Source organism: Sorex araneus, chromosome X, assembly GCF_027595985.1.
Source record: "Sorex araneus isolate mSorAra2 chromosome X, mSorAra2.pri, whole genome shotgun sequence".
Taxonomy (NCBI): Eukaryota; Metazoa; Chordata; class Mammalia; order Eulipotyphla; family Soricidae; genus Sorex; species Sorex araneus.
The window spans coordinates 360,215,987-360,242,407 of record NC_073313.1 but is presented as its reverse complement, the minus strand read 5'-3'; the positions used below and the strand labels follow the sequence as shown (position 1 = coordinate 360,242,407).

The 26,421-nt window shown below is 53.5% G+C and overlaps 1 protein-coding gene across 1 annotated transcript in view; it reads left to right on the top strand.

The window, feature by feature from the left end:
- KIF3C (kinesin family member 3C) overlaps positions 1-16,052 on the top strand; it is a 46,739-nt gene extending 30,687 nt beyond the window's left edge. The window contains exons 6-8 of the mRNA XM_004618951.3: positions 13,084-13,192; positions 13,531-13,703; positions 13,828-16,052. Of these exons, the coding sequence (XP_004619008.1) occupies positions 13,084-13,192; positions 13,531-13,703; positions 13,828-13,921 (376 nt within the window). The 3' untranslated portion in view covers positions 13,922-16,052. The remainder of the gene's footprint in view (positions 1-13,083; positions 13,193-13,530; positions 13,704-13,827) is intronic.
- Positions 16,053-26,421: the final 10,369 nt, after the last annotated feature.

Here is a 26,421-nt window from a genome sequence, read left to right as displayed (position 1 = left end):
GAGACGTTACTGGTGCCCGCTCAAACAAATTGATGAGCAATGGGATGACAGTGACAGTGACTCTGGGTCAAAAAATATTACAAAATAAAAATAAATTTTGGGGCTGGAGCGATAGCACAGCGGGTAGGGCGTTTGCCTTGCACGTGGCCGACCTGGGTTCGAATCCCAGCATCCCATATGGTCCCCTGAGCACCGCCAGGAGTAATTCCTGAGTAACTCCTGGCAGGGCTCAGGGGACCATATGAGGTTCTGGGGATCAAGCCTCATGCAAAAGCAAGCTTTTTGGACCCACTGTCTCTTCTGTTCTCAATAATTCAAAATGTTAAGAACACAAAGAATTCAGATATATACTTCATCAAATTTTACCAATTGTTACTGTATATTTTTTGGGGGAAGAGTTTTTTTTTTCCCCTCCGCTTTTTGGGTCACACCTAGCGATGCACAGGGGTTACTCCTGGCTCTGCACTCAGGAATTACTCCTGGTGGTGCTCAGGGGACCATATGGGATGCTGGGATTCGAACCTGGGTCGGCCACATGCAAGACAAACGCCCTACCCGCTGTGCTATTGCTCCAGCCCCGAGTTGTTTTTTTGTGTGTGTGTGTGTTTTTGCTTTTTGGGTCACACCCCGGCGATGCACAGGGATCATTTCTGGCTCTACGCTCAGGAATTACCCCTAGCGGTGCTCAAGGGACCATATGGGATGCTGGGATTCGAACCTGGGTCGGCCGCATGCAAGGCAAATGCCCTACCCGCTGTGCTATCGCTCCAGCCCCCCCCCCCCAGGTGTTGTTCTTGAGGTTTTGTTTCTTTGTGGGGTGTGGGCAGTACCCGGCAGCAGTGGGGCTCAGGGGAGAATGCAGTGTGGAGAATCAAAGCCAGGCCCTTCCGGGCAGGGCACCTACATGGGGCCACTTGCCCAGCCCAGGTCTCGCTGTGTTCCTGCTGCCTCGTGCTTTATTAGTCCTCAGCTCATTGGTAATTGAGTCGCAGATAGGCTGACCTTTCGCTGTATTGCCTCAGAATGAGGACATCCTCTTATGTAACCACGGTTCAAGGATCAGACGCGAGGGCTCATGTGCGTGACACAGTTCTGTCGTGTGGACAGTTCTCCCTCTGAGCCAGCTGTCCGTCCACAGCAGCGCCTTCCCTCCCCGGGCACCGTGGCTTCTCATCTGCAGGCCTCTTAGTTCCTTTAGTCTGGAGCCCTCGGGGAGCTGGAGTGAAAGTTTTGCCATTTCCTGCTTCAGAGCCACTCGATTTGGCCCCGCCTCCCGCACTCTGAACTCAGTGCTCGGGAGCTGAGCCCTGGCTGAAGCTCAGACGAGCGTAGGACGGAAGTGTCCTGAATGTCCTTCATGTGTTTCTACTTTTTTTTTTTTTTTTTTTTTGCTTTTTGGGTCACACCCAGCGATGCTCAGGGGTTACTCCTGGCTTTGCACTCAGAAATTACTCCTGGCAGTGCTTGGGGGACCATATGGGATGCCGGGGATCGAACCCGGGTCAGCCGCGTGCAAGGCAAACGCCCTACCCGCTGTGCTATCGCTCTGGCCCTCTACTTTTTCTAAGAACTCATCTTAGGGCATGTCATTTTGTCTTCGGTGCCATACCCAGTGGTGCTGAGAGACTCCTCCTGGCCTGGTGCTCAGGGGTCACTCCCAGTGGTGCTTGGGCAACCCATGGGGTACCAGGGATTGAACCTGGGTCTCCTCCTTGCAAAGCTTGTACTCTCTCCAACCCCTGCTTTCAAATTTTTTTTTCTTCCTTTTTAATGAATTACCTTTCAATAACTTGGTTTTGTTTGGGTTTTTTTTTTTTTGGAAAAATATAGTAGTTTTCAGACACTGAAATCCACTGTTAGTTTTTGCAAATGAGAAGAAGTCTGTTAAAGGGGTCACTAGAGGGGCCCAGGAGTTGGCTCGGAGGCGGAGGGCTAGAGCGCATGCTTTGCGTGTGTGAAGCCTGGTTTTGATCCAGGGCACCGCATGATTCTCTGAGCACATGGAGAGGAACCCCTGCACACTGCTGGGTGTGGCCCCAAATCCAAAAACTGTAGCACTGTCGTCCTGTTGTTCGTCGATTTGCTCAAGCGGGCACCAGTAACGTCTCCATTGTGAGACTTGTTGTTACTGTTTTTGGCATATTGAATATGCCACAAGTAACTTGCCAGGCTCTGCTGTGAGGGCGGGATACTCTCGGTAGCGTGCCGGGCTCTCCAAGAGGGATGGAGGAATCGAACCCTGGTCGGCCGAGTGCAAGGCAAACACCCTACCCGCTGTGGTATTGCCCCAGTTCATCATCACTGTGGAGAGGAATGAATGGGATCCCCAACAAGGAGGGGAAAATGAAAGTATGTTGCTCTTATAAACAACCAAGTGAAATATAGAGATAAGGAGGATAGGTCCTGGGCTAGCTGGGTCTATGAGAAGACCCAAATACTAACAAGTAAAAATGTTTACGTACACTAGAAATACTTTGTTTTAGAGCCAACCCTATTTTGTTTTGTTTTATTAGCCCCGTCCTGCTCAGAGCTTACTCCTGCCTCTGTACTCAGGGCTCACTCCTGGCCTGGCTTGGGGACCCACATGGAGTGCCAGGGATTGAACCTGAGTCAACTGTGTACAAGGCAAATGCCCTGCCCGCTGTCCTCTCTCCAGCCCCTAGGAATAATTTTTAGAGTACATACCACAATCCGTTTTCTTTTTCTTTTTTGCGGGGGGTGAGGGGTCACATCTGGCAGTGCTTAGGGACTGTTCCTGGTTAGTGCTTGAGGCTCACTCCCAATGGTGCTAGGGAACCGTGAGGTGCTGGGGCTCGAACCCAAGTCTCCTGTAGATGGAGCGTGTGCTCCTGCTGTTGCGCTATCTCTCCGGTCCCATAATCACTATTTATTTTTGGGGTTTGGAGCCCCACATGGCAGCATTCGGGGCTTGCTCCTGGTCACCCTGTGCTCAGGGATCACTCCTGGCGGTGCTCAGAGCATCCTCTGCAGTGCTGGGGCTCGAACCCAGTTTGGCCGCATCCTTACCCATGTACTATCTGGCCGTAATCACTTTAAAAACAAACCCAAAAAACAATCTCTGGCCAGGGATGTAACTCTGGTAGCGTGCCAGCCTTGCAGGCCCGAGGCTCTGGGTTAGATCCCCTGAGCCACAAGACCCCAAAAGAAATCACCCACCCAGAGGTGGCACCTGTGCTCAAGTTCCTGTACCCGGGGGCCTTAGGAAGCAGTTCTGGGCAGACCCAGATGCCGCCACAAGCTTTCCCCACACGTATGTTCACAGGGAAATGGCTCGAAGGGCTGAGTGCGCATGCTCCCCTGAACACCGCTGACACCCCCCCTAAGCACCAGGTTTGCCCCCCAAAGCAGCAGAAAGGCCTATGCACAACATAACCGTGCTATTTTCTACATAGTATATCCAGAGCATATATTTTATATATCTACAAAGGATAAAAGGTATGAAGATAATTATGACTTGCTGATGTTCTCTGCGTATCAGATGCAAATGACAGAAACAGTGATTAAAGGTTCTCAGGCTCAACCTCCCAGGAGCAGTGAGGCTGGGACGCGCCCATTGGCCCATGTGTCACATGTGGAAGCCCTGGGTTTAAGCCCTGGTGAGGGAGGAAGGAAATCCATAAAACAAATGACTTCAGAGAGACTTATTAATAAATGCTAGGTATCAACTATACGCCATTCTGAACTACTGTTACAAGTTTTTCTCTTAAGCAACAGAAAGTTTATTGAAAAGGAGAAGAGAAAGAAATTCCCCTGCTGGGAGAACCTTAACACAGTGTTAAGTTTGTGAATTTTTTTTGATTTTTACTCTTTGAAAGGTTTTTTTTTTTTTTTTGCTTTTTTTGGGTCACACCCGGCGATGCACAGGGGTTACTCCTGGCTCCTGCACTCAGGAATTACCCCTGGCGGTGCTCAGGGGACCATATGGGATGCTGGGTATCGAACCTGGGTCGGCTGTGTGCAAGGCAAACGCCCTACCCGCTGTGCTATTGCTCCAGCCCCCATGAAGGCTTTTTTGGTCTCTGTGCTCAGGGGCTCTCTCCTGGTGATACTTGGGACCAGACCGATTCCTCCTGCATGCAGGAATCTCCCTACGAGCATCTCCCTAAACCTGTCCCCTCATTTCTTTCTTTAAGTAGCCGTTTGTGGTTAAAATTAAGTAGAAAGGCTTTTTTTTTTTTCCCCACTCTGCAGAAGCTCTGTTCTTTTTATGGGGTAGGCATGGCCAAACACAGTTGATGCTCAAAGGTTACTCCTGGCTCTGTGCTCAGGGATCATTCCTGTAGTGCTCAGGGGACCGTGTGGGATGCTGGGGAGTGAACCCAGGGCAGCCACATACAAGGCTCACATCCTACCTGCTTTGCCTGTTTGCTCCAACTCCTGCTTGCTTGCCTGTTTGCTTGTTTTTGGTTTGTGGGCCAAACCAGCCGTGCTCAGCTTACTCCTGGCTCTGCATTCAGGGGTCATTCCTGGTGGGGCTTGGAGGACTATGTGGGGTCCCGGGGATCGAATTTGAGTTGGCTGTGTGCAAGACAGGTACCCTGTCTTCAGCCCCGGTGCTCTCTCTTGAATATGCATTTCTATCTCTCTCTTCTCACCCTTCTCTTATAAATTTCTTTTAAAAAAAAAAAAGCAAAACTATTTTGCCTCAAAAAAAAAAAAGGATTAAATAGAAATTAGACAAGAGAGATAGAGTACCAGGATACTGTTTACTTAGCACGTGGCTCACCCAGGTTTGATCCCCAGTACCACATACAAGTCCCCTGGGCACCACGGGGCGTGATCCCAGAGCACAGAGCTGGGAGGAAGCCCTGGGCACAGCTAGGTATGGACCCCCCTCCAGAAAAGGAAAATAGAGTAGAAATAATTCCTCCGTAGTTGTAATTTTCACGCCGTCCAGGATCCAAGAGCGGCCGCATGGTACAGGGGTTGCCAGCCCAGGACTCTAAGGCCCTGCCCCTCACATCACAGTCAGAGCCCGAGACTAAGGGATCCCAGAGTGCAGACTCCCGAGCACTGTCAGGCATGATCCCTAAGCACTTAAGACCTGAGCACTCTTGGGTTTGGCCCCCAATTTCCTGGGCCCTTGGGGTCCCAGGCTGTGACACCATGCTTTTTTTTTTTGGGGGGGGTCACACCCAGCGATGCACAGGGGTTACTCCTGGCTCTGCACTCAGGAATTACCCTGGCGGTGCTCAGGGGACCATATGGGATGCTGGGATTCGAACCCGGGTCGGCCGTGTGCAAGGCAAATGCCCTACCCGCTGTGCTATCGCTCCAGCCCCGACACCATGCTTTTTCTCAGCATTGAGTCCCACTCTCTGTCACCTAACTTGCTCCACCTCCCACGGCACACCTCGCTCATCAGAGCCTCGCTGCGGGGGTTTGATTCCACCGTGGAGTCCATGGCTTGCTTCGGCCCATGGTCTTCTGGGGATGAGAATGCGGGAGGCGGCTTGAAGGCCGCGGGAAAAAGCCCTGTTGGAAGGAAATCCCGACAAGTCTAGCCTCTGCCAGACTACAGGTAAGGTGCCTCCTCCATCAGGAACCACATGCAGGTGACTTTAAGGGGCAGGAGAGACAGAGTACAGGGCTAAGGCGCGAACCTTGCATGCGACCAACTCCGGTTTGGTCCCTGGCACCACATGTGGTCCCCTGTGCCCCACCAGGAGAGACCCCTGAGCACAGAGCAAGTGGTAAATCTGAGAACTGTCAAGTATGGTCCCAAAGCAAAAAAAAAAGGGGGGGGGAGGCTGGAGAGATAGCACAGTGGGTAGGGCGTTTGCCTTGCACGTGGCCGACCTGGGTTCGATCCCCGGCATCCTATATGGTCCTCCAAGCACCACCAGGAGTAATTCCTGATCACAGAGCCGGAGTAACCCCTGAGCATCGCTGTGACCAAAAAAATTTTTTTTAAAAAAAGGAGATGGGTCAGAGATAGCATAGCAGGTAGGACGCTTTGCCTTGCAGGAGGCCAACCTAGGTTCCGTTCCCAGCATCCCAAAAACCAAAATGGCTTTATTTCTTTAATTATTAATGACTAGAGAGATGCTCAGTGGACAGATGAGTGCATTCACTGCATGGGGGAGAACCTGGTTCAATCCCTGGCACCATGTGGTCCCCTGAATGCCTCTAGGAACACCCCCCAAACACAGAGCTGGAGTAACCCCCTGAACACATTTTTGCATACAGCTTCAGCAATAGTTATTTTGTTGGTTCTGTTGGTTTTTGGACCACTTGCAGTTGTGCTCAGGGCTTATTCCTGGCTCTGTGCTTGGGGAATCACTCCTGGTGGGGCTTGGGGGACCAGTTGGGGTGCCGGGGATTGATTCTGGATTGGCCGCATGCAAGGCAAACATCTTAGCCGCTGTACTGTCATTCTGGCTCCACAATAGATATTCTACAAGTGACCATTTTACTGTTGATCTCTTCTGATAAGACCATTTGTGTTGACTGTTTGTGTTCGTACTGTTTTGCGTGCAGGTTGTGTATCTGACAGTGCCCGAGTTCATGGTTCACAAGTTTCTTTTTGTAACTTTCACTGTTTGATTTTTTTTTTCTTTTTGGATCATACCCAGCGATGCTCAGGGGTTACTTCAGGCTCATGCACTCAGGAATTACTCCTGCCGGTGCTCAGGGGACCATATGGGATGCTGGGAATCGAACCCGGGTCGGCTGCATGCGAGGCAAACGCCCTACCCGCTGTGCTATCGCTCCAGCCCCTCACTGTTTGATCTTAACTAAAGCCACCAAGGTTCTTTTCTTTGGCATCCAGGTACCATACTGAGAGCCGGGACTTGGTTTTGTGTGGTTTCTAGTTTAGGGGACTGCTGGGACCAAACCCAGGGCCTCATACTTTGGAAGCAGACGCTCTTCTGTGGTCCTCGAAACTGGGCTCCGGATGGGGAACTTCTAAGTTGTTACTCTGTGGAGTCGCTGCTCTGCCACTTCCTGTGGCTCTGGAAGGTTTGAACCTCCCCACGCCCGTTTCCTCACCTGGAGGGCCGGGGGTGCAGTCCTCTGCAGGACCGGTGAAGTTGAAAGGAAATCCTAGGTGGGTGGCACCCCTGTGAGCACCCCTGAGACCATGGTACCCAGAGGTGGGTGTTTAGTTTTAGAACTTGATTTTTTTTTTTGTAGGGTTGGACCACACCTGGAGGTGTTCAGCGCTCACTCCAGGCTCTGTTCTTGGGGGTCACTCCTGGCAGGCTTGGGGGACCCTATGGGATGCCAGGGAGGGAGCCAAGGTCAGCTGTGTGCAAGGCAAATGCCCTCCCTGCTGTGCTATTCTCCAGCCCCTTGATTTTGGGTTTATTTATATTTATTTATTTATTTTTATTCCTTTTTTTTTTTTTTTTTTTTTGCTTTTTGGGTCACACCCAGCGATGCACAGGGGTCACTCCTGGCTCTGCACTCAGGAATCACCCCTGGCGGTGCTCAGGGGACCATATGGGATGCTGGGAATCGAACCCGGTTCGGCCGAGTGCAAGGCAAATGCCCTACCTGCTGAGCTATTTCTCCAGCCCCTTATTTATTTTTATTGAATCACCATGAGATACAGTTACAAGCTTTCCTGTTTGATCAAACACCCGTCCCTTCACCAGTGCATTCTCCACCACCAATGTCCCCGTATAACCCTCCCCCCTCCATTTATGTTTTGTTTCTGTTTGGGGGCCACACCTGGTGGTGCTCAGAGACATTGCATGAGTGGGGTTGGGGAAGGGGTTTCACAGGGACCCTGTGTGCTGAAACTCGAACCCAGGGCTCCAGCCCCTGAGCTTCGATTTAGGTTTATTTGGGAAGGAAGTGCATATATATGTGTATATATACATATATATATACACATATAGTTATATATATATTTATATATATAAAACATATAGTTTTATGTAGGGAAATCTGAGGGGGCGACAGACAGAGAGAAACATGTTCAAGAAAGAACGTTTGGAGAAGAGTTGAGGGGGGTGCCCCCCAGATATTTTGACTTTCAACTCCCCGTGCCCACTCCCCTCGCCCCCCGGGGCTAAAGATGGGGCGTCTTGGGGCTGGAGCGATAGCACAGCGGGTAGGGCGTTTGCCTTGCACGCGGCCGACCCGGGTTCGAATCCCAGCATCCCATATGGTCCCCTGAGCATCGCCAGGAGTAATTCCTGAGTGCAGAGCCAGGAGTAACCCCTGTGCATCGCCGGTTGTGACCCAAAAACCAAAACCAAAAAACAAAAACAAAAAAATCAAGATGGGGCGTCTTTGCTACGAGTAGAATCAGGTTAGAGAGTCGCGGGTCACTGCCAGTGTTCACCGCGGGAGAAGGCGCTGGGCTCTGGGCTGTGTCCCTAGAAAGTCGCAGGTCTGGGAGATAACTGGAACCCGGGGCGGGAGGGAGCAGAGAGCGTTCCCAGCCTGGTGGGAGCCGTGAGGCAGCAGAGAGGAGCTGACTGGGGGAAACAGGGTGCTGTGTCCTGGCGGCCTGGCTCCAGGGGCCCAGTGTGGCCCTGGCGGGTGGGTTGGGCGGAACCAGCCTCTCTCTGCACGTCAGCCCGACTCGCTGGCTCGGGCCGCCGGGATCCCACAGCCAAGGGGGCCGGGCACAAGGGGGTGTAGATGGGACCTTTGTGTCCCTGTGACAGACTCCCCTCCCCCCACCCTGCTTTCTGCACGCCACCCAGAATAGCCCTGGCACCCTGACCAGGCCCGCCTGCCAACTCTCCCCGCTCGGCCAGCCATGCCAGTTCCCAGGGCCCCGCAGCCACCTTGGCTGGCCCCCAGCGTCCTCCCAGGAGCAGGGCACCGTCACCCAGAGTGTCGGGGGTTTCGAGGCTCTTGCTAATTGGGCCCAACAGACCATTTCTTTTTATTTAAAAAGAAAAAAAAAATTGCTGTCATTGTTGTTGTGTTCGGGCTACACCCCGTGATGCTCGGGGCTTCCTCCTGGCTCTTCACTCGGGAATCACTCCTGGCGGTGTTCAGGGGGCGCCGGGGGTCATACCCGCAAACGAGGCCAACGCTCCGCTGCCCCTTCATTCATTCCTGTGCGCTTCCGTCTCCGCATCTGGCTGTGGTGTGGCCCGAACAGGCGGTCTAGACTCACCTCCCTGTCTGACTCATTTTGTGGCCCCCTCCCGCCCCAGGCTCCCCAGGGCAGCCTCCTGCTTGTTTTCACCCGTGAGCGGGTGGGCAGGGACCCCGCAGCGTGGCAGCGCCCCGGGAGGCGCGGCTGGGGGCGAGGGCGGGTTTCTTCCCTGTGCCACAGACGGCAGGAACTGTTCTGTTCTCTGCCAGGCCTGTTCCTCCCTCAAGGACAGGCTGTCCTCGCCGCGTGAGGGACTCGGCCTGTTTCTTCTCTGCTGTCTGTCTGCCTCTGGGCTTTTTTTCATCGCTCTTTTGTCTCATAACTTGGAATTAGCAGCCGAAAAAACCCTTGTCAGCTGTCCTGTGTGAAGCCTTCTTGGTGAATCTCAGCACTTCCGGGGAGATGGGGAGGGGGGTCCCAGAAGACCTGCCAGGTACCGTCCCCCCTCGTCACAGCTCTAAGGGGCCACTCTCAACAACTGTGAAAACAATTGTCCAATTTTCTTTCTTTTTTTTTTCTCTCCCCCTCCCCCACCCTGTGGTTTTGGGGACTGCTGCATTGGGGATCAGACCTGGGTTCCTGTGTCTAGAACATCACGCAGCCCTGAAGCCACCTCCAGCTTCCTTCCCTTCTTCCCTCCTTCCTTCCCTCCCTCCTTCCTTATCCTCTTCCTTCCCTCTTCTTCCCTCCCTTCCTTCCTTTCCTCCCTCTCTCCCTCCCTCCTTCTCTCCTTCCTTCCTTCCTTCCCTCCCTCCTTCCTTCTTTCTTCCCTCCTTCTTCTTCCCTCCCTTCCCTCCTTTCCTCCCTCTCTCCCTCCCTCCCTCCTTCCCTCTTCCTTCCCTCCCTCCTTCTCTTTCTTTCCTCCCTCTTCCCTCCCTTCTTCCCTCCTTTCCTCCTCTCCCTCCCTCCTTCCTTCCTTCCTTCCTTCCTTCCTTCCTTCCTTCCTTCCTTCCTTCCTTTCTTCCTTCCTTCCTTCCTTCCTTCCTTCCCTCCCTCCTTCTCTCCTTTCTTCCCTCCCTCTTCCCTCCCTTCTTCCCTCCTTCCCTCCCTCCTCCCCTCTCTCCTTCCCTCCCTCCTCCCCTCCCTCCTTCCCTCCCTCCCTGTAGGGACCACCCACACTTGTACTTGGGAACCTGTGGCGTGCCAGATGTGAACTCTGGGATCTCCATGTGCAAACCATGTGCTGCAGACCTTTAAATTATTTTCCTGTCCCCTTTTCTTTTTTGGGGGAGTGGGTGTGTGTGTGTGTTTGGAATAATAAAAGTCACCTATCAGAACCATCAAATTGCAGAAAGTAAAAAAGCCTGAGGTACCATGCGGTGGCTAGGATGCAGAGCAGTGGAAGCTTTCGCAGATAAAACCACCTTGGCAGTATCTGGTGAAATTGAAAACCCCTGCTCCAAACTCAGCAGTTCCATTCCTGGCCATGTTGCCCCAGGGAAACTGTTAAGCTCAGGTCTCTGGTCCAGAATGTTCACAGCAGGCCGAATAGTACAGGGGTTCAGCACTTGGTTTGCATGTGGTCAACCCTGGTTCCATCTCTGGCACCTCATATGGCCCCCCAAGTACCACCAGGGATCAGTCCTCTAGGTTGGAGCATGTCTCAGACTGTTCTTCCTTTTTCATTGCTGAGTAACATTCCATTCTGTGGATATGGATAGAATTATTGTTACTTCATCACTCAAAGTACATTTGAGGGGCTGGAGCGATAGCACAGCCGGTAGGGTGTTTGCCTTGCATGCGGCTGTTCGATTCCCAGCATCCCATATGGTCCCCTGAGCACCGACAGGGGTAGTTCTTGAGTGCAGAGCCAGGAATAACCCCTGTGCATTGCCAGGTGTGACCCAAAATGCAAGGAAAAAAAAACATTTGAGTGATTTTTGCTCCTATAGTTTGGGGGACATACCCAGGAGTGCTCAAGGCTTACTCTGTCTATACTCAGGGGACACTCCTGGCAGTGCCTGGGAATAACTTGTAGTGCCAGGAATGGAATTGGGGTTGGCTTCAATACCATCCTTGCCTCAATTAAGGCAAGGAAAGTGCCTTCACCTCAGTACAATCTCTCTGGCCCTTTTGGGCCATCACTGCCATGAAGGTTCCTACACAAGTTCACATGTTTGCAGTTTCTTCCCCTCCCCAGCCCTTCCCTCTGACATGTTGTTGTGGTATGTGAGGGTTGCTCACTTGCTTAGTTGTGGTTCTCTGGGATCACACACAAATGGTAGTGGTGTGGCCAGAGATCACTTGGGGCTTCAGGGAGAGGAGAGGGGAGCTGTGCGGTGCCGGGGATTGAACCCAGGCCCAGCGCATGCCAGCCGTGCGCTCCAGCTGTCGAGCTAGCTCTCTGGCCCCTTGCTTGCAGTTTCTTCAGTGGAACGCTGCCTTGTATTTGTAACGCTACACTGCATGTTGGTTTTTGGGCCTCAGCCATGCAAATCAGACCCTCTGCTGCTGACTCCCACCGCCTCCACACCCCCTCCACTCTTTCACTTCTTTTTAAAAAATCATACCTGGCAGTGCTCAGGGTGTTGTGAACTCCTAGTGTCCATGGATGGGATGCCAGGAATTGATCACGGCAGACGCCCTACCTGCCGTACTGTCACTCCGACAGCGCGTTTAACACTTTGAAGACCTGCCAGACTGTTCCCAGAGCAGCTGCACCCTGTTGCCCCCAAGCATGTGGACGTTTGTCACTCTTCTGTAGCTCATGGACTCGCAGTCCTGCCTTCACTGACTGCGGTGCTAGGGGGTCAGGAAGGAGTTCCTCAGTGACCAGGAATAACATGCATGTGTTAATGAGACATTTGAACCTTTTTTTTTTCTCTCTTTTCACATTTTTTTTTCCCTCTTGTACATCTTTTTTTAGAAAAACATCTATTCAGGGCCAGAGAGGTAGGATAGCAGATAGGGCATTGACATTGCATGCACTTGACCTGGGTTCGATCCTTGCACCCCATATGATTCCCTAAGCCCCATCAGAAGTGAAATCTGCGCACAGAGCCAGGAATGAGCTCTGAGCACCCCACAATCAAAACAAACAAACAAAAAACTATAGATATATAGGTTTGTTTCTGTATTCTTAATTCCATTGTGTTGAGGGGCTGGAGCGATAGCACAGTGGTAGGGCGTTTGCCTTGTACGCAGCCGACCCGGGTTCGAATCCCAGCATCCCATATGGTCCCCTGAGCACCGCCAGGAGTAACTCCTGAGTGCAGAGCCAGGAGTAACCCTTGTGCATCGCCAGGTGTGTCCCAAAAAGCAAAAAAAAAAAAAAAAATTCTATTGCGTTGATCGGTATGCCTGTAATTGTTAAAGGTCTAGGCTCTCCTGATGGCTAGTAATTGTCTTTTTTGAGGGGGCTGGGGGGACTTATACCTGTCTGTACTCAGGATTTACTCCTGGTTCTGTGCTCAGGAATCACCTCTGACAGGGCTTAGGGGATCATATGTGGTGCCGGGGATTGAACACGGGTCAGCCACATGCAAGGCAAGTGCCCTGTGCTCCCCAGGGTCCCGGTGCTTCCCTCTGCCCTGTGAGCAGTTTAGGTAACCAGGAAACATGAGTCCTCCAGTCTGCTTCTGTCAAAGAGTGCTTTAGGCCTAGGAATTGGGGGACCCTGGCATGTTAGGCCTGTTCTCCGTCTTTTTTTCTTGAGCTGTGTCCTATGAAGGAAATGGAGTCACTTATTAATGACTCTACATAGCGTGTAAAATTGTGTAGTATCTGGACCCCAAAAGCTAAACTCAGCTCGGATTTCTTATCTCCATTTCGGCCCTCTCCACCACCTTTACTAAGGGGGAGGAAATGGGGGGACGGAAACCACGTGGAGAAATCCGTATCTCCTTGTGTGCCCCTAGCTTTAGTCGGATTAGAACCAGGAGAAGAACATTCCAGAACCGGCAGCGAGCAGGGCCTCCTGCGTCCCTGAATAGGGCAGCCACTTAGGATTTCAGCTTTTCCTCGGTGTCCCCGCTCATGCGGCCTCTTGCCCACAGGAGCAACAATCAGATGAAGAAGCGGCCAACCTCCGCCGTGGGCTACAAGCGGCCCATCAGTCAGTATGCACGGGTCGCCATGGCCATGGGGTCCCACCCCAGGTACCGGGTAAGAGACTGGGCAGGAGGGTCCAGCAGACTGTGGGGGGCAAGGTGGGAAGGGGCTGCCTCTGCTCTGCTTCCTTTTATTTTTATTTTTTTTGCATCATACCCGGCGATGCACAGGGGTTACTCCTGGCTCTGCACTCAGGAATTACTCCTGGCGGTGCTCAGGGGATCATATGGGATGCTGGGAATCGAACCCGGGTCAGCCGCGTGCAAGGCAAACGCCCTCCCCGCTGTGCTAGCGCTCCAACCCTACTCTGCTTCCTTATCCCACTTCCGGGCACCCAGGAGGCAGGGCCCTCCGGGCCGCCGCCCCTGTCTCATGTGGCACCCCGACCACAGGCTGAAAACATCATGTTCTTGGAGCTGGACGTGTCCCCGCCCGCCATCTTCGAGATGGAATTCTCGCACGACCCAGAGCAAGACCCTCGGGCCCTGCACATGGAGAGGCTCATGCGGCTGGACAGCTTTCTGGAGCGGCCCGCCACGTCCAAAGTCCGGAAGTCAAGATCCTGGTCAGTGGCGCCGGGGCCGGTGTGGGGCGTGGACGGGTTTGGAAGGGGCTCCTGGGGAGACAGGGGAGAGCCGCGCACCCACTCCCCTCCAGCCTCCGGTCACCCTCCCCCTTCCGCCCCGCAGGTGCCAGAGTCCGCAGCGGCCTCCGCCCTCGACGGCACATGCCTCGCTGGCCGCTGCCGCGCTGCACCCCACGGCCGTGCTGGACCAGGAGTGAAGCCCTCAGCCAGGCCGCCCGGCCCACAGACTTGGGGGTGGGGCCAGCCCCCCTCGCTCTTCCCCGCCGCTTGTGTGTGCGTGCGTGTGCATGTGTGTGTGTGTGTGCGCGCGAGGGGCCACGGCTGGGTGGGCGCGCCTCCGCCCACCTGCCCGCCCTCCTCTGCCCCTTTATTTAATTCCCTTTATTTATTCGTGGAGCTCAGCCCGCGGGGAGCCCAGCCCCCCACCTGAGCCCGTGTGGTCCCTGCGCAGCCTCCTCTGCAGGATGCAACCGTCCCCACCCCAGTCCGCACCTCCAGCACCGCCAGCTGGCCCAGGAGGACATGGCCAGTGCCTGAGCAGAGAGAGTCCGGGCTCCGTGTCCTGCCTCCCACAGGCGGCCCGGCAGCAACAGGCCTGCAGGGGGCCTGGCCGGGGCTCCCGCCAACCGCATGGGGGTCTCATTCTGGGCCCCAGATGCCTCTTGGGGCCTCTCGACCTCCTTCTCCAGGACTTTCTCGGGCTCTGCTCTCCCACTCTCACAAGAACTGCAGCGTCCACCCCTGCGGGGACAGGGAGCCACCGGCTTCCGCCTCCAGGAGACCTGCAGGACACAGACGGGAAACAGATGACGCGGACAGCCGGCTGAGGAAGCCCCAGGGCTGGGTCCCTTTGTCTCTCTTCCCACCGACAAGGAACTGGCCCGCCGGGCTCCGGTCCCCCCAGCCCCCCACTCCTTCCGGCTTCCCTCTCACACCTGCAGTTCTGTGCTCCCGGGCCGTGTCCTCTCCCCGCAGGGCCGGACACAGCTGGCCCTGTGCGTGGCTTGCTCTCCCCCTCAGCACTGGCCGCCTTGCCCAGAGCCCCCGCTCACGGGGCACGCTCTGTCGAACACGGACGCTTCCTCCGCATCATGCCAACGGGCCGCTGCCAGTGCTCCTGGCCTGCCTTTCTCCCTTCCGGGGCCGTCCTGCCTGGCACATCAAGGGATAAGTAAATTTGAACCAAAACGGAACTAGAGAGAGACAGAGATCAGTTTTCCACTTTTATTTTTTTCCTTTTTGGTAGAGGGGCAGAGAAGTAACAGGGAGAGATAATAAGCAATGTAGGGATTCCGAAACACCCACCTCGGGGGTCTCCTTGCATGAGGAGCAGGGGGTGGGGGCGGTCAGCCACTGGGGTAAAGGCAGGAACCCACGGACCCGCCTGAAATCTAGTTCTGGCAGTGACCTGGGCTGAGTCGCTGGTGATTCTCTTGTCAGGAAATGAGCCTTCCTGTCGGGGCGGTTCCGGGAGGGGCCCTGCCACAGGGTTGAACCCGACGCTGCTGTCATTCCTGCTGTATTTACTGGACTCCGAGGCTAGGCAACACAAAGGCCCCTCTGCCCCTGGCCCTCAGCGCTGTCCTCTTTTGCATCCCCACCCAGGGGACACTCAGATGCAGGACTGTGTTCTGAGGTCCAGCGGCAGCTGCGTGAAGCGCCATCCCCCCCCCCTCCAGGTGTCCCAGCACTGGGCAGAGGGACGTCCAGGCCTCTCCCACTGAGCGCCTTCTTGTTTGTGGACAAAGCAGCCTGTCACCCCCCCGCCCCGCCCCCTTCATTTCTTGGGCACGTGAGCTGCCTTGTCTGGTCACTCGGCCCCCTCTGTCTGATAGCACAAACTCCCCAGTGTCACCACCCCCAGTCTGAGGGCTGGGCCCGAGGTGCGATGGGCAGGGGAAGCCCTACTGTGTAGTCAGTCCCGTGTCTGTGCACGCATTTGTGTGTGTGTGTGTTTACGTCTGCGGGGACACCATGCTCAGTGTAAGGGGTGCTGGGGACAGGGTCGGGGGGTGGCTGTTTCTCTGTCTGTCCCTCTCTCCCCCCTCTCTCTCCCCTCCCACATACACCCTTTCTATATATCAAATCAAATACTGGATTGACAAAGGAAGGGCCCGATTTAGGACCAAATCCCCACGTCTGTTGCTCTGGTCGTTAGGACAGCTGTCGGCGATGCTGCAGCCCCTCGGTCCCCCGATGACAATGCAGGACATGTGTAAAATAGAAATATATATAAACATGACCCTCCGTCTCCTTGGCCTAGGACGAGGCCTCTGCAGGCCCCCCTGTTCAGACAAACAGTCGATAATAAAGGAATGAGTGTCGTTACCCAGCTGCGCGCCCGCCTGCTCCCTCGGCGGCTTCCTCCTTCCGCTGCCTTTGTTGGTTTTCGCCGTCTTTGCCAGGGTGGGAGGCTCGGGAGTCCTTGGAAGCAGCACTTGGCAGATCTTTGGAAGGCAGCTAAGTCGCGACCAAGCCCCCTCGCTCCCAGCATGCAGACCTTGGGGATCCGAAGGGATCTGAAGGGATCCAGGGGCCTGGAGCTCAGGAGGGAAGGGCTTGCCGTGCATTTGGCTGACCTCTCTCCCCCCTCCCCCTGTTCCGTTTGATTCCCAGAACTCCGTGTGATCCCTGAGCACAGAGCTCAGAGTGATGCCTAAGCACCACCAGCGTAGGGAAGCCCCCTGCCCCCCAAAAAAACAGAATCAAAGCTGAAGCGATAGTGTAGCTAGTAAGTGTTTGCCTTGCACCTGGCTGACCAGGGCTCAATCCCCGGCATCCTGTATGGTCCCCCAAGCACTGCCAGGAGTAACCCCTGAGCAGTGCTAGGTGTGCCCAGTTCCCAAGAAAATATTTTAAAAAAATAAAAAGGAGTTCTACCTGCTTAGGCTGAGGGCAAGGCGCGGCCGACGCTGGCAGCCTGAGCTGGGCCTGTGCACGGATCAAACCGGACCTGGCCAGGCACCGGGCAAGCACTTTAATCCCCATGCCATCTCTCTGGCCCCTGAACTTAATTTTTTTTGTTTGCCTTTGGGCAGTCTGTCTGCCCCAGAGTGTTTGGGGCAAGAGTGCCAGTCACCTGATGGTGCCAGAGGGGCCAAGCGGTGCCAGGGATTGAGTCTGGGCCCTGTGCGTGCGGCCGTGTGCCAGTCCTTTGTGCCATCTTCCCAGCCCCCAGACACTTCCCCCCCGCATGTGTCACACCGCCTCCCCAGCCCATCTGTGCCCCAGGAAAACAGTCCCTCTACATGTCTTAAGAGAATGGAAGCCAGGCTAGAAGGGCAGAGCGACTAAAAATAAAACCAAATCTGGGCTGAGAGCTGGCACAGGACTTGAGGCATCTGCCTGGCATGTAGCTCTTGGGGTTCATCCCCAAGCACGGCTGGGAGGGGCCCCTGCACACAGAGTAACCCCCAGCAAACAAACCTAAATAAGTAAAGTCAAGCCTCCAGATTTGGAATCGAGAGGTCCAATTTGAAACACCCCCCCCATGCTCCGTGTGCTCCCCTAAGGCAGCGGGCTGGCTCAGGTGGCCGGACTGGAAGGTGAGCACCCCCAAATAGTCAGAGGGTATCGACCCCCCGGCTCAGCCTTCAGTGGGCTCTTCCCTGGTCACCTGCATGTCCTGGAAGACTGGTCAGGGGCGTTCTGTGTTTTTGGGTGTGAGAGCACGGGCTAAGGCTGCACGACGTGTGGTCCCCCTGAGCTCCGCCAGGCACTTGCCTAAGCACAGAGCCAGAACTGGCCCCTGAACACTGCCAGGTGTGACCCTGACACCCCCTTCCTGAAGCCCGCAGGCATGGCGCTTCCTAAGGAGAGGTAAGAGCAAGTCGACTGGTATTCTCCCGACGTCACCCTCATTCTCCTCTTCAGGACCCAGTGCACCGCCTGGAACTGCATTTATCAAAGCGTCATGGAGGCAGGAAGATCGTTCACTGCATGGTATCCAGAGCAAGCACCAAGCTCTGTGGGGTCCCTAAGCATTGCTGCAGATAACGAGCAGATAAAAATAAATGTATTTTGAAAAAAATTTATTTTTATTTCTGGGGGCAATACCCAGTGGTGCTCAGGACTTACTCCTGGCTCTGTGCTCAGGGATCATTCCCAGTGCTGCTCAGGGAATCTTACAAGACGACAAGATGCATGGCCAGGTTGGTCATGGACAAGATAGTTGCCGTACCTGCTGTGGATTGCTCCAGCCCTGACATAAGTCTTGTTCTAAGTGCTGGGAAAACAGTGAATAGAGAGACAAAATTCCCTGTACTTAGGTTAGTGATGTGACTCTGGTAAAATTCAGGCCTTGCATGCATCCGCCATGCAAGGAAAACTATTTATTGAGCAGGGAGGTGGTTCGAAGAACTGGAGTGAGCACTTTTTTGTTTGCTTCAATTGGGGGCCACACCCGGCCATGCTCAGGGGTTACTCCTAGCTCTGCACTCAGGAATCACTCCTAGCAATGCTCGGGGAACCATATGGGACGACGGGGATTGAATCTGGGTCAGTCGCACACAAGGCAAACACCCTACCTGCCGTGCTGTTTCAGATGCGCTGTAATAGCCACACTGTCCTATCCTGCTTCTGTATCCAAGAATCCCAGGCTTGCTCCCCAGGACCACCCAGTCCCATAAGCACCACCAGATGTGACCCCACGCACTGAGGGAAAGCAGCCCTTAGCACTGCCAGCCATAACCCCCAAAGAAAAAATAATCACGGGCGGCACCCTGGGTACAATGCCCAGAGCTGCAGTAAAGCAGAAAAGGATCTTGCAATGTCAGATGGTGATTAAGTGCAGTCAGGGAAGTAAAGCAGAGAAGAGAGACAGGGCGTCCAGACGGGGGATGAGAGGGGTGAGTTTGAAAGTTCTTACTAAAAAGTGGTTGTGGAGGGGCTGGAGCGATAGCACAGCGGGTAGGGCGTTTGCCTTGCAAGCGGCCTACCCGGGTTCGAATCCCAGCATCCCATATGGTCCCCTGAGCACCGCCAGGGGTAATTCCTGAGTGAAGAGCCAGGAGTAACCCCTGTGCATCGCCGGGTGTGACCCAAAAACCAAAAAAAAAGAAAAAAAAGTGGCTGTGGGGCCAGAGTGATAGCACAGTGGGTAGGGCATGGCCAACCCGGGTTCGATCCTCAGCATCCCAGATCGTCCCCCAAGCACTGCCAGGAGTAATTCCTGAGTGCAGAGCCAGGAATAACCCCTGAATATTGCCAGGTATGACCAAAAAAAAAAAAAGAAAGAAAAGAAAGAAAGTGACTGTGGGCTGAAGAGAGCACCGTGAGGAGGGCATTTGCTTTGCACACACCAACCTGGGTTCCATCCCTATATTGTCCCCTGAACCTGCCAGGAGTGATCCCTGATTTCAGAGCCAGGAGTAAACCCTGAGCACTGCTAGGAGGAGGAGGAGGAGAGAAACTTCAGCAGGAGTCTGAGTGACTTGTCCAAGCCCAGCCATCTTGCACACTGGTCACGGCCAGTCAGGAAAGGCGAGTGGTGTAGCGGGGCTGGGAGAAGCGTCTGTACCGGATGCGGGATGCGCTGTTTCGGCTGGGCTTGTCATCCAGGGAACTTCTAATCTGCACGCAAAGCCCCAGGGCGGAAGCTACTCTGAGGAGGAATTGCCCAGGAACCTGCCTTTTATTTGAGGGGTTGGTGTGGGGGCCACACCCCACAGGGCCTGGGGACAAGGCGGTGCTGGGAACGGCTCTCGGGTCTCCCTCGTGCAAAGCATGTCTGAGCGCCAGCCCGGGAAGCTGTCTCTCCGCCCAGGCGTCTGCATTCTGAGTGGGTAGCGGCAGCCAATGCCAAAGAGCCCGAGGATGCTGGTGCCGGTGGCTGGTGGGTGTGGGTGCTGGTGTGAGTCTGCCCTTTCACGAATTCCCGCCCGTGTCGGCACTGGCAAGGGCTCAGAGCCGCAGAGGGCGCCTTCCTGTACCCAACTGCGTGCCCCTTCTTCACACTGGGGTGAGGAAGGGAATAGATGTGACCCGTCTGGGCTCTAAAACCAAAGTGACTCCTGGTTAACTTCCAAAGCTCTGATTTTGCAATAAGGAAGAGGAGAGCCAGGAAAAGGAAATGAATTCCTGAGAGTTACATAAATGATTAGCAAGCCTGTCAAGAAACACTGCCGACTTTTTTTTTTGTGTGTGTGTTTATTTGTGTAAATAAACAATTATTTGTGTAATATTTATAGAAATAGAGGCCCCAGGGGCCGGAGTGATAGTACATTTACTATCTGGCATGTAGCTCTTGGGGTTCATTTGCCTTGCACACAGCTGACCCGGGTTCGATCCCCGACATCCCATATGGTCCTCCAAGCACAGCCAGGAGTACTTTCTGAGTGGATGAGCCAGGAGTAACCCCTAAGCATCGCTGGGTGTGACCCAAAAATCAAAATAAATAAAATAAAGTAGCTGCTCTTTAAAAAAAAAAAGAAGAAGAAGAAGAAAAGAAATAGAGGCCCCAGAAAATACAGTGGGTAAGGCGCTTGCCTGGCACAGGGCCGACCCAGATTCCATCCCTGGCACCCCAGGTCGTCCCATGAACCTAATAAGGAGAGATTGCTAAGCACAGAACAAGGAGTAAGTCCTGAGCACCCTCACATGTAGCCCCAAAACCAAAAGATAAAAGAAATTGCAAGAGAGCTCAAAGGGCTGGACTCATACAACCGTGCAAGAGGCGCCTCAGTCAGCCCACAGCACTTCTGGAAAGAGCCCAGCACAGAGCCAGATGGAGCTGCACCAAAGAAAGGGAGGAAGGGAGGAAGGGAGGGGCTGGAGAGATAGTACGGAGAATATTCCACTTACTGTTCGGAATCTGATCACTGGGAGAATTTTCCAGAAACTTCTGGCTCTGTGAATTCCGAATCTCCTCTCTCCTTCACCTCCCACCGTGTCTGGTACCGGGCGCTGCATCTGTAACCGATTTATGATGCCTGGCACGCGCACAGGTGAGTTGGCAGAGCGGGTGATGGGAACACTCCTGGCAGTTATTGCCATACCAGGCCGGCTAGCAGCGCCTTCTCTGAGCGAGAGTCACATGTGTCCCACTCACACCAACTTCCTGTTAGCTAGAGCTCAAAATGCCTGCAGCCTGGCTACCTCGCATGAGGAAAAGAGAGCTAAAGAGGGACAGAGGTCTTCAAGGACTACAGTAAAATATTTTAGTCTAGAATCTCCTTTTCTTTCCTTTTCTTGCCATATCTGGCCGTGTTCAGAGCTTATTCCTAGCTCTGTGCCATGGATCAAATGTGGGTTGGCCGTGTGCAAGGCCAGTGCCTTAACCCCTGCACTCTCTCTCTGATCCTAGATGATAGGTTTCATATTCTGGTGTATGTGTTTTGGGGTAACTTCCCAGTCTGCCTGGGCTGGGTCAGCCCTGCTAAAGGCAGCTGTCACTAAAGGCCAAGCTCGTCAGTGTTGGGGGTTCGGCATTTAGTGGGGAAGGTGTGCACAGTGCCTGGGGTTGACCTCTGTGTGCACAGACAGATGTACACAGGCCTCACATCAGGTGTTTTATTTTTGGGGGGTGGGGAAGTTCCTGGGGGTGTATTTTGGGGGAGCCACCCCCAGGACTCTGTGGGAAGTGGCACGGCTTCTTTCAGAGGTACGTGTTAGCCAGCAGTCTCTCCTGAGGCTACATGAGGGGTTCAGTTCTGACCAGTGCCTCTGGGTCTCCCCTGGAGAATACAATTGAAAAATGACCTTTTTGTAGCTAAGGAAATTACTTCTGGTGGTGCCCTGGGGACCAGATGGGATACCAGGGATCAAGCCCTGCTGAGCGCCACCCCTCGTGCTGTCTCTCCAGCCCAGGTGCGTTTCATTTGGCGACACACCCTCCCCTCTGCAGAGAGGCTTTCTGCCATACCCTTGTTCTCTCCTCCGAAGAGGAAGAGGTTTCTGGAGACTTCCACATCGTGAAAACTGATATTAAGACCTATACTGGGGGCTGGTGTGATAGCACAGCGGGTAGGGTGGTTGCCTTGCACGCGGCCGACCCTGGTTCGATTCCCAACATCCCACATGGTCCCCTGAGCACCGCCAGGAGTAATTCCTGAGTGCAGAGCCAGGAGTAACCCCTGTGCATCGCCGGGTGTGACCCAAAGAGAAAAAAAAAAAAGACCTGTACTTTGGCTGGAGAGATAATAGAGGGGTGAAGGTGCTTGCCTTGCAAACAGCCGACCCCAGTTCAAACCCAGGCACTGCATATGGCCCCCAGGAGTAAGCCTTTGAGCACCACTGGCTGTGGCCTAAAAGAAACAAAAACAAAACCAGAAACCCTCGTTCAAAGTGGTGGGAGGCCGGAGGAGAGAGCCACGTGCTTCCAGCAGCAGACCCCGGAATCCAGCTTGCCTGGTGGCTCCTTTGAGAGGTGCGTGTCAGCCAGCAGTCTCTCCTAAGGCTACATGAGGGGTTCGGTTCTGGCAAGCGCTTCTGGGTTTCCCCTGGAGAACAAATTTGAAACTTCTTGCAGCTGATTCTGAAAGAACCTATTTTGTTGGTGGAGTAACGCATTGCTTTTCTTCCTGAGGTCAATACTCAATATTTATTTTTTTCCAGATCGTAAAATACTGAGATCACATAGAAGCAAAATCAAGTTCACGTGCTCAGCACAAGAAGCGAGAGTTGGTACAAGAAAAACAGGTTTGTCCAGATAATAGCCTGAGATGGTGCCTCCCCACACACACACAAAAAAAAAAACCTTATCTGCATAGTCACAGAAGTGTTTTTATTGAAAAAGAACACGGAAGCACTTTTTGGGGGAGAGTGAGTAGGCAGTGTTTGGGGGCTCTGGGGTCCCTTCCTGTGATTCTGAGTCTACAGGACCAGGGGGTGAATTCGGTGCCATTCAGGCCCTGAGTTTCCGGGGACCACCAGGGCTACAGCTAGTGACCCTCAGGAGGTCATGTGATGCCAGACATGGCGGTCCCAGGAAAGTACTTTTGGAGCTAAAGCGAGTTACAGTCTGGGGGCTGCGTCCCAGAGACACACTCCATCTTCTCTGCAGACCTAGAGAAGGTTTCGGAGCCCAAACTCATCTTTATTTTAGACTTTGGGGAGAAGAACAAAGAACAGCTGTCCCTGCCCGAAGAAATTGCTGAGTTTTTTTTATTTTGTTTTGTTTCACTTTATGAATTTAGTGCTTAATTTCTGTATGGCCAGTTTCAACACGATAAGTTGACGTAAGCGTCTCCAGGCGTGGGAACCAAACAGATGAGGTACAGCCGAGCGTTTACAACCCGTTCATGCTGCTTTCAGGCTGGAGTATTCTTAGACCTTGATCATCAAAGCCGTTGCTCCGTACGTGTACGTTCATTCTTTTCCTTTTCTTTATGGCCCTGCTGGACTGAGGCTCTACTCCTGGCTCTTCTTTTGGGGCTATAACTTGAGCCTCCTGTGTGTGAATCATGTGCTCAGTCCTTTGAGTTATCTCCTAGTCTCTTAAAAAAAGTGGTTTTGGTGGGCTGGAGAGATAGTACAGCAGGAATGGTGTTTGCGTTACATGCAGTTGTCAGGTTCAATCCCCAACATCCCAGGTGGTCCACTGAGCACCAGATAGGAGGGATTCCTGAGAGCAGAGCCAGCCATAACCCCTGAGCACCACCAGGTGTGGCCCCAAAACAAGCCAAAAAGGTTGTTAGGGGAGTGTTTGGGCCATACCTGGCAGTGCTCAGGATTTACTCCTGGTTCTGTGCTCAGGGATCACTCCTGGCTCGGCCCTGGGGACCAAATGTGGTACTGGGGATCAGCCACATACAAGGCAAGCGCCCTGCCTTCTGTACCACCTCCCCACCCTAGTCCTATTTTTGCAAAAGAATGAAAATAAATGTGAACTTGTCCACATTTTATTTTATTCTGGGAAGCCACATCTGAAGCTTCTGTGATTCACTTCCACTGTGTTGTTGGGGGCCCAGGCAGTGCCAGGGGTTGACCCGCCTGCACTCCAGCCCTCTGAGCCGTCTTCCTGCCCCTACTTGTCTATATTCAAATAAAGAACAGGGCTGTGGCTCTAAGGTAGAATGTATGCCTTACGTGTGTGAAGCTCTGAGCTTGATCTGGGTCCCCCTCTCACAACATGTGAAACAAAGAACAGAGGGCCAGAGTCAGATCTACATTAAAGGTGGGCTGGAGAGATTGTACAAAGACTAAGGCACATACCTTGCATGCAGCTGTGGGCTGCCCCAACCCAGATTTGAGTCCTGAGCACCACCAGGAGTGACCCCAAAACAAAATAACACATATATGTGAAGTGTGTGTGTGTGTGTGTTAGTTAAAGGAGGAGCCAGGGGGGCTGGAGCAATAGTACAGTGGGTGGGGCGTTTGCCTTGCATGCAGCCAACCCGGGTTCGATTCCCAGCATCCCATATGGTCCCCTGAGCATCACCAGGAGTAATTCTTGAGTGCAGAGCCAGGAGTAACCCCTTTGCACTGCCAGGTGTAACCCAAAAAAGCAAACAAATAAAGGAGGAGCCAGAGAGCTTAATGATGAGCACGTGTGTTGCATGCTGGAGGCCTGGGTTCCAACTCTGCAGTGCATGGTCTTCCCCTCACTGGTGGGAGTGACCCCTATGCACAGAGCCAGGAACTACTAGGTGAGACCCTAACACAGAAACAAATAATAACAAGAACTAGATGTATGACATTATTCATATATAAGACTGTTATTCATAAACGTTGTTTTATGAAAGTCGAGTAGGTCCAAGAGAAAACTCAGCAGGCCGGAGCGTTCCCTGGCACCTCCTGGAACCACTCAGGAGTACTGAGTGGGAGCAGCCTTGGCTGTTGCCCTGTGTGGTTCCCCCCCCCCCAAATAGAAAACACCCTCAAAACCTGACCTGTAGTTAGCCTGGTTCTGTATTTGTCTGAGATTGCTGAGGGAGGAAGATGAGTCTGCAGGGAGGCATAAGAGCCGTCAGGGCCCTGGGTTAGGATCCACAGCTCAGAAAGGACAAAGCGTGGGCAATGGGGGCCCGGGGGACAGCACCCCTGCTCCGGCACCACCCTGGGCCCTCTTGAGCTGGGGAACCAGATGCAACATCCGACCAACCTCTGACTCCTTTTGACAGGTGCGAGAATCTCCTGGTCTTTTCTGACCGAAAAATCAGGCTTTCTGCTACTGCTACTATTCTTCAACTTCTGAAAGGTGTGTTCCCACCCAGTGATTTATCCCCCCAAGGAAATCCAGTGGGTGTGGCGCCCTGGAGGGCCTTACCTGAGCAGCCCTTGCTGAGCGCTCTGCTCCTTGGGTCTGCAGGGGCAGCTGTTCCGAGCAGAAATGATATTGACAATTTCCAGTTGTCCATGAAGATTCCCTTGCCAAATCCAGCCCACGTTTTGACTGCCTTTCATCCTCGTGGGATGAAATGCAGGGGAAGTCAGAATAAAAACAGTTTCCAGGCAAAGGCGGAAAGGCAGAAAGTGGTTGCTGCACTCGGCAGAGCTGGGAAGAGGCTTCTCCCAGCAGCCCACCAAACCCGCTCCCTCTCGGGCTCACCAAGCTCACCCAGGCCGCCCCCACTCAATTTTACAAAGGGAGCAGAATTTTTAGGCAGCACTTGCCAACCTGCATTCTCTCCGGGGGGATAAAAAGAAGAGTCTGTGTGTGCGCACGCACATGTGTGAGTGTAGCAGTGAAATATTTAAAAGAGAACGGGAGAGCCAAAGGGAATATATGTGATAGCAAATCCCCCCTCCCCCCTACATATGCATGCACTCCCACCCACACCTGGACAAAATCCATCAGCATCTGGACCGTGGAACCCAATTCTGCGGATGCTATCAGGATTCTTCATTTCCCCCGTGAAGGACTGTGTTCATGGCGTTTCGGAAACTCCATTCATCTGCTCAAGGACTTTTTGCCTGAGACACCCTCCCCAGGACCCTCTTCCCCCAATGCAAGACATGGCCACATGCAGTGGAGCTCAGGGCTCTGTGCTGTGCTCAGGGATCACTCCTGCGGGGCTTGGAGGACCATGTGGGATACGGGATCAAACCTGGGCTGGCAGTGTGCAAGGCTAGCACCCTGCCCTTGCACACTGGGGTGGCCTCAAATGCAAGCCATGTCCTCTGTCTCCTTCCCACTCCCAGCCCTTGCCAGGTCCCACTGCCCATTGCACTCTTCCCACCTTTCCGCCTTCCTGTCCTCATAGAAGCAGCTACTTGGCTTCTCAACTTTCTTTCTTTCTTTCTTTCTTTCTTTCTTTCTTTCTTTCTTTCTTTCTTTCTTTCTTTCTTTCTTTCTTTCTTTCTTTCTTTCTTTCTTTCTTTCTTTCCTTCCTTCCTTCCTTCCTTCCTTCCTTCCTTCCTTCCTTCCCTTCCTTCCTTCCTTCCTTCCTTCCTTCCTTCCTTCCTTCCTTCCTTCCTTCCTTCCTTCCTTCCTTCCTTCCTTCCTTCCTTTCTTTCTTTCTTTCTTTCTTTCTTTCTTTCTTTCCTTTTTGGGTCACACCCGGCGATGATCAGGGGTTACTCCTGGCTCTGCACTCACAAATTATTCCTGGCGGTGCTCGGGGGACCATATGGGATGCTGGGAATCGAACCCAGGTCTGCCACATGCAAGGCAAATGCCCTAGCTGCTGTGCGATTACTCCAGCCATTCCCATCTACTTTCTCAACCACTGTCTTTTGTTTTCGGGTCCCACCTAGCCGGGATCCTCCCACTCACGATCCAGGGACCGTGGAGTGATGATCAAGCTCAGTCCTGTGA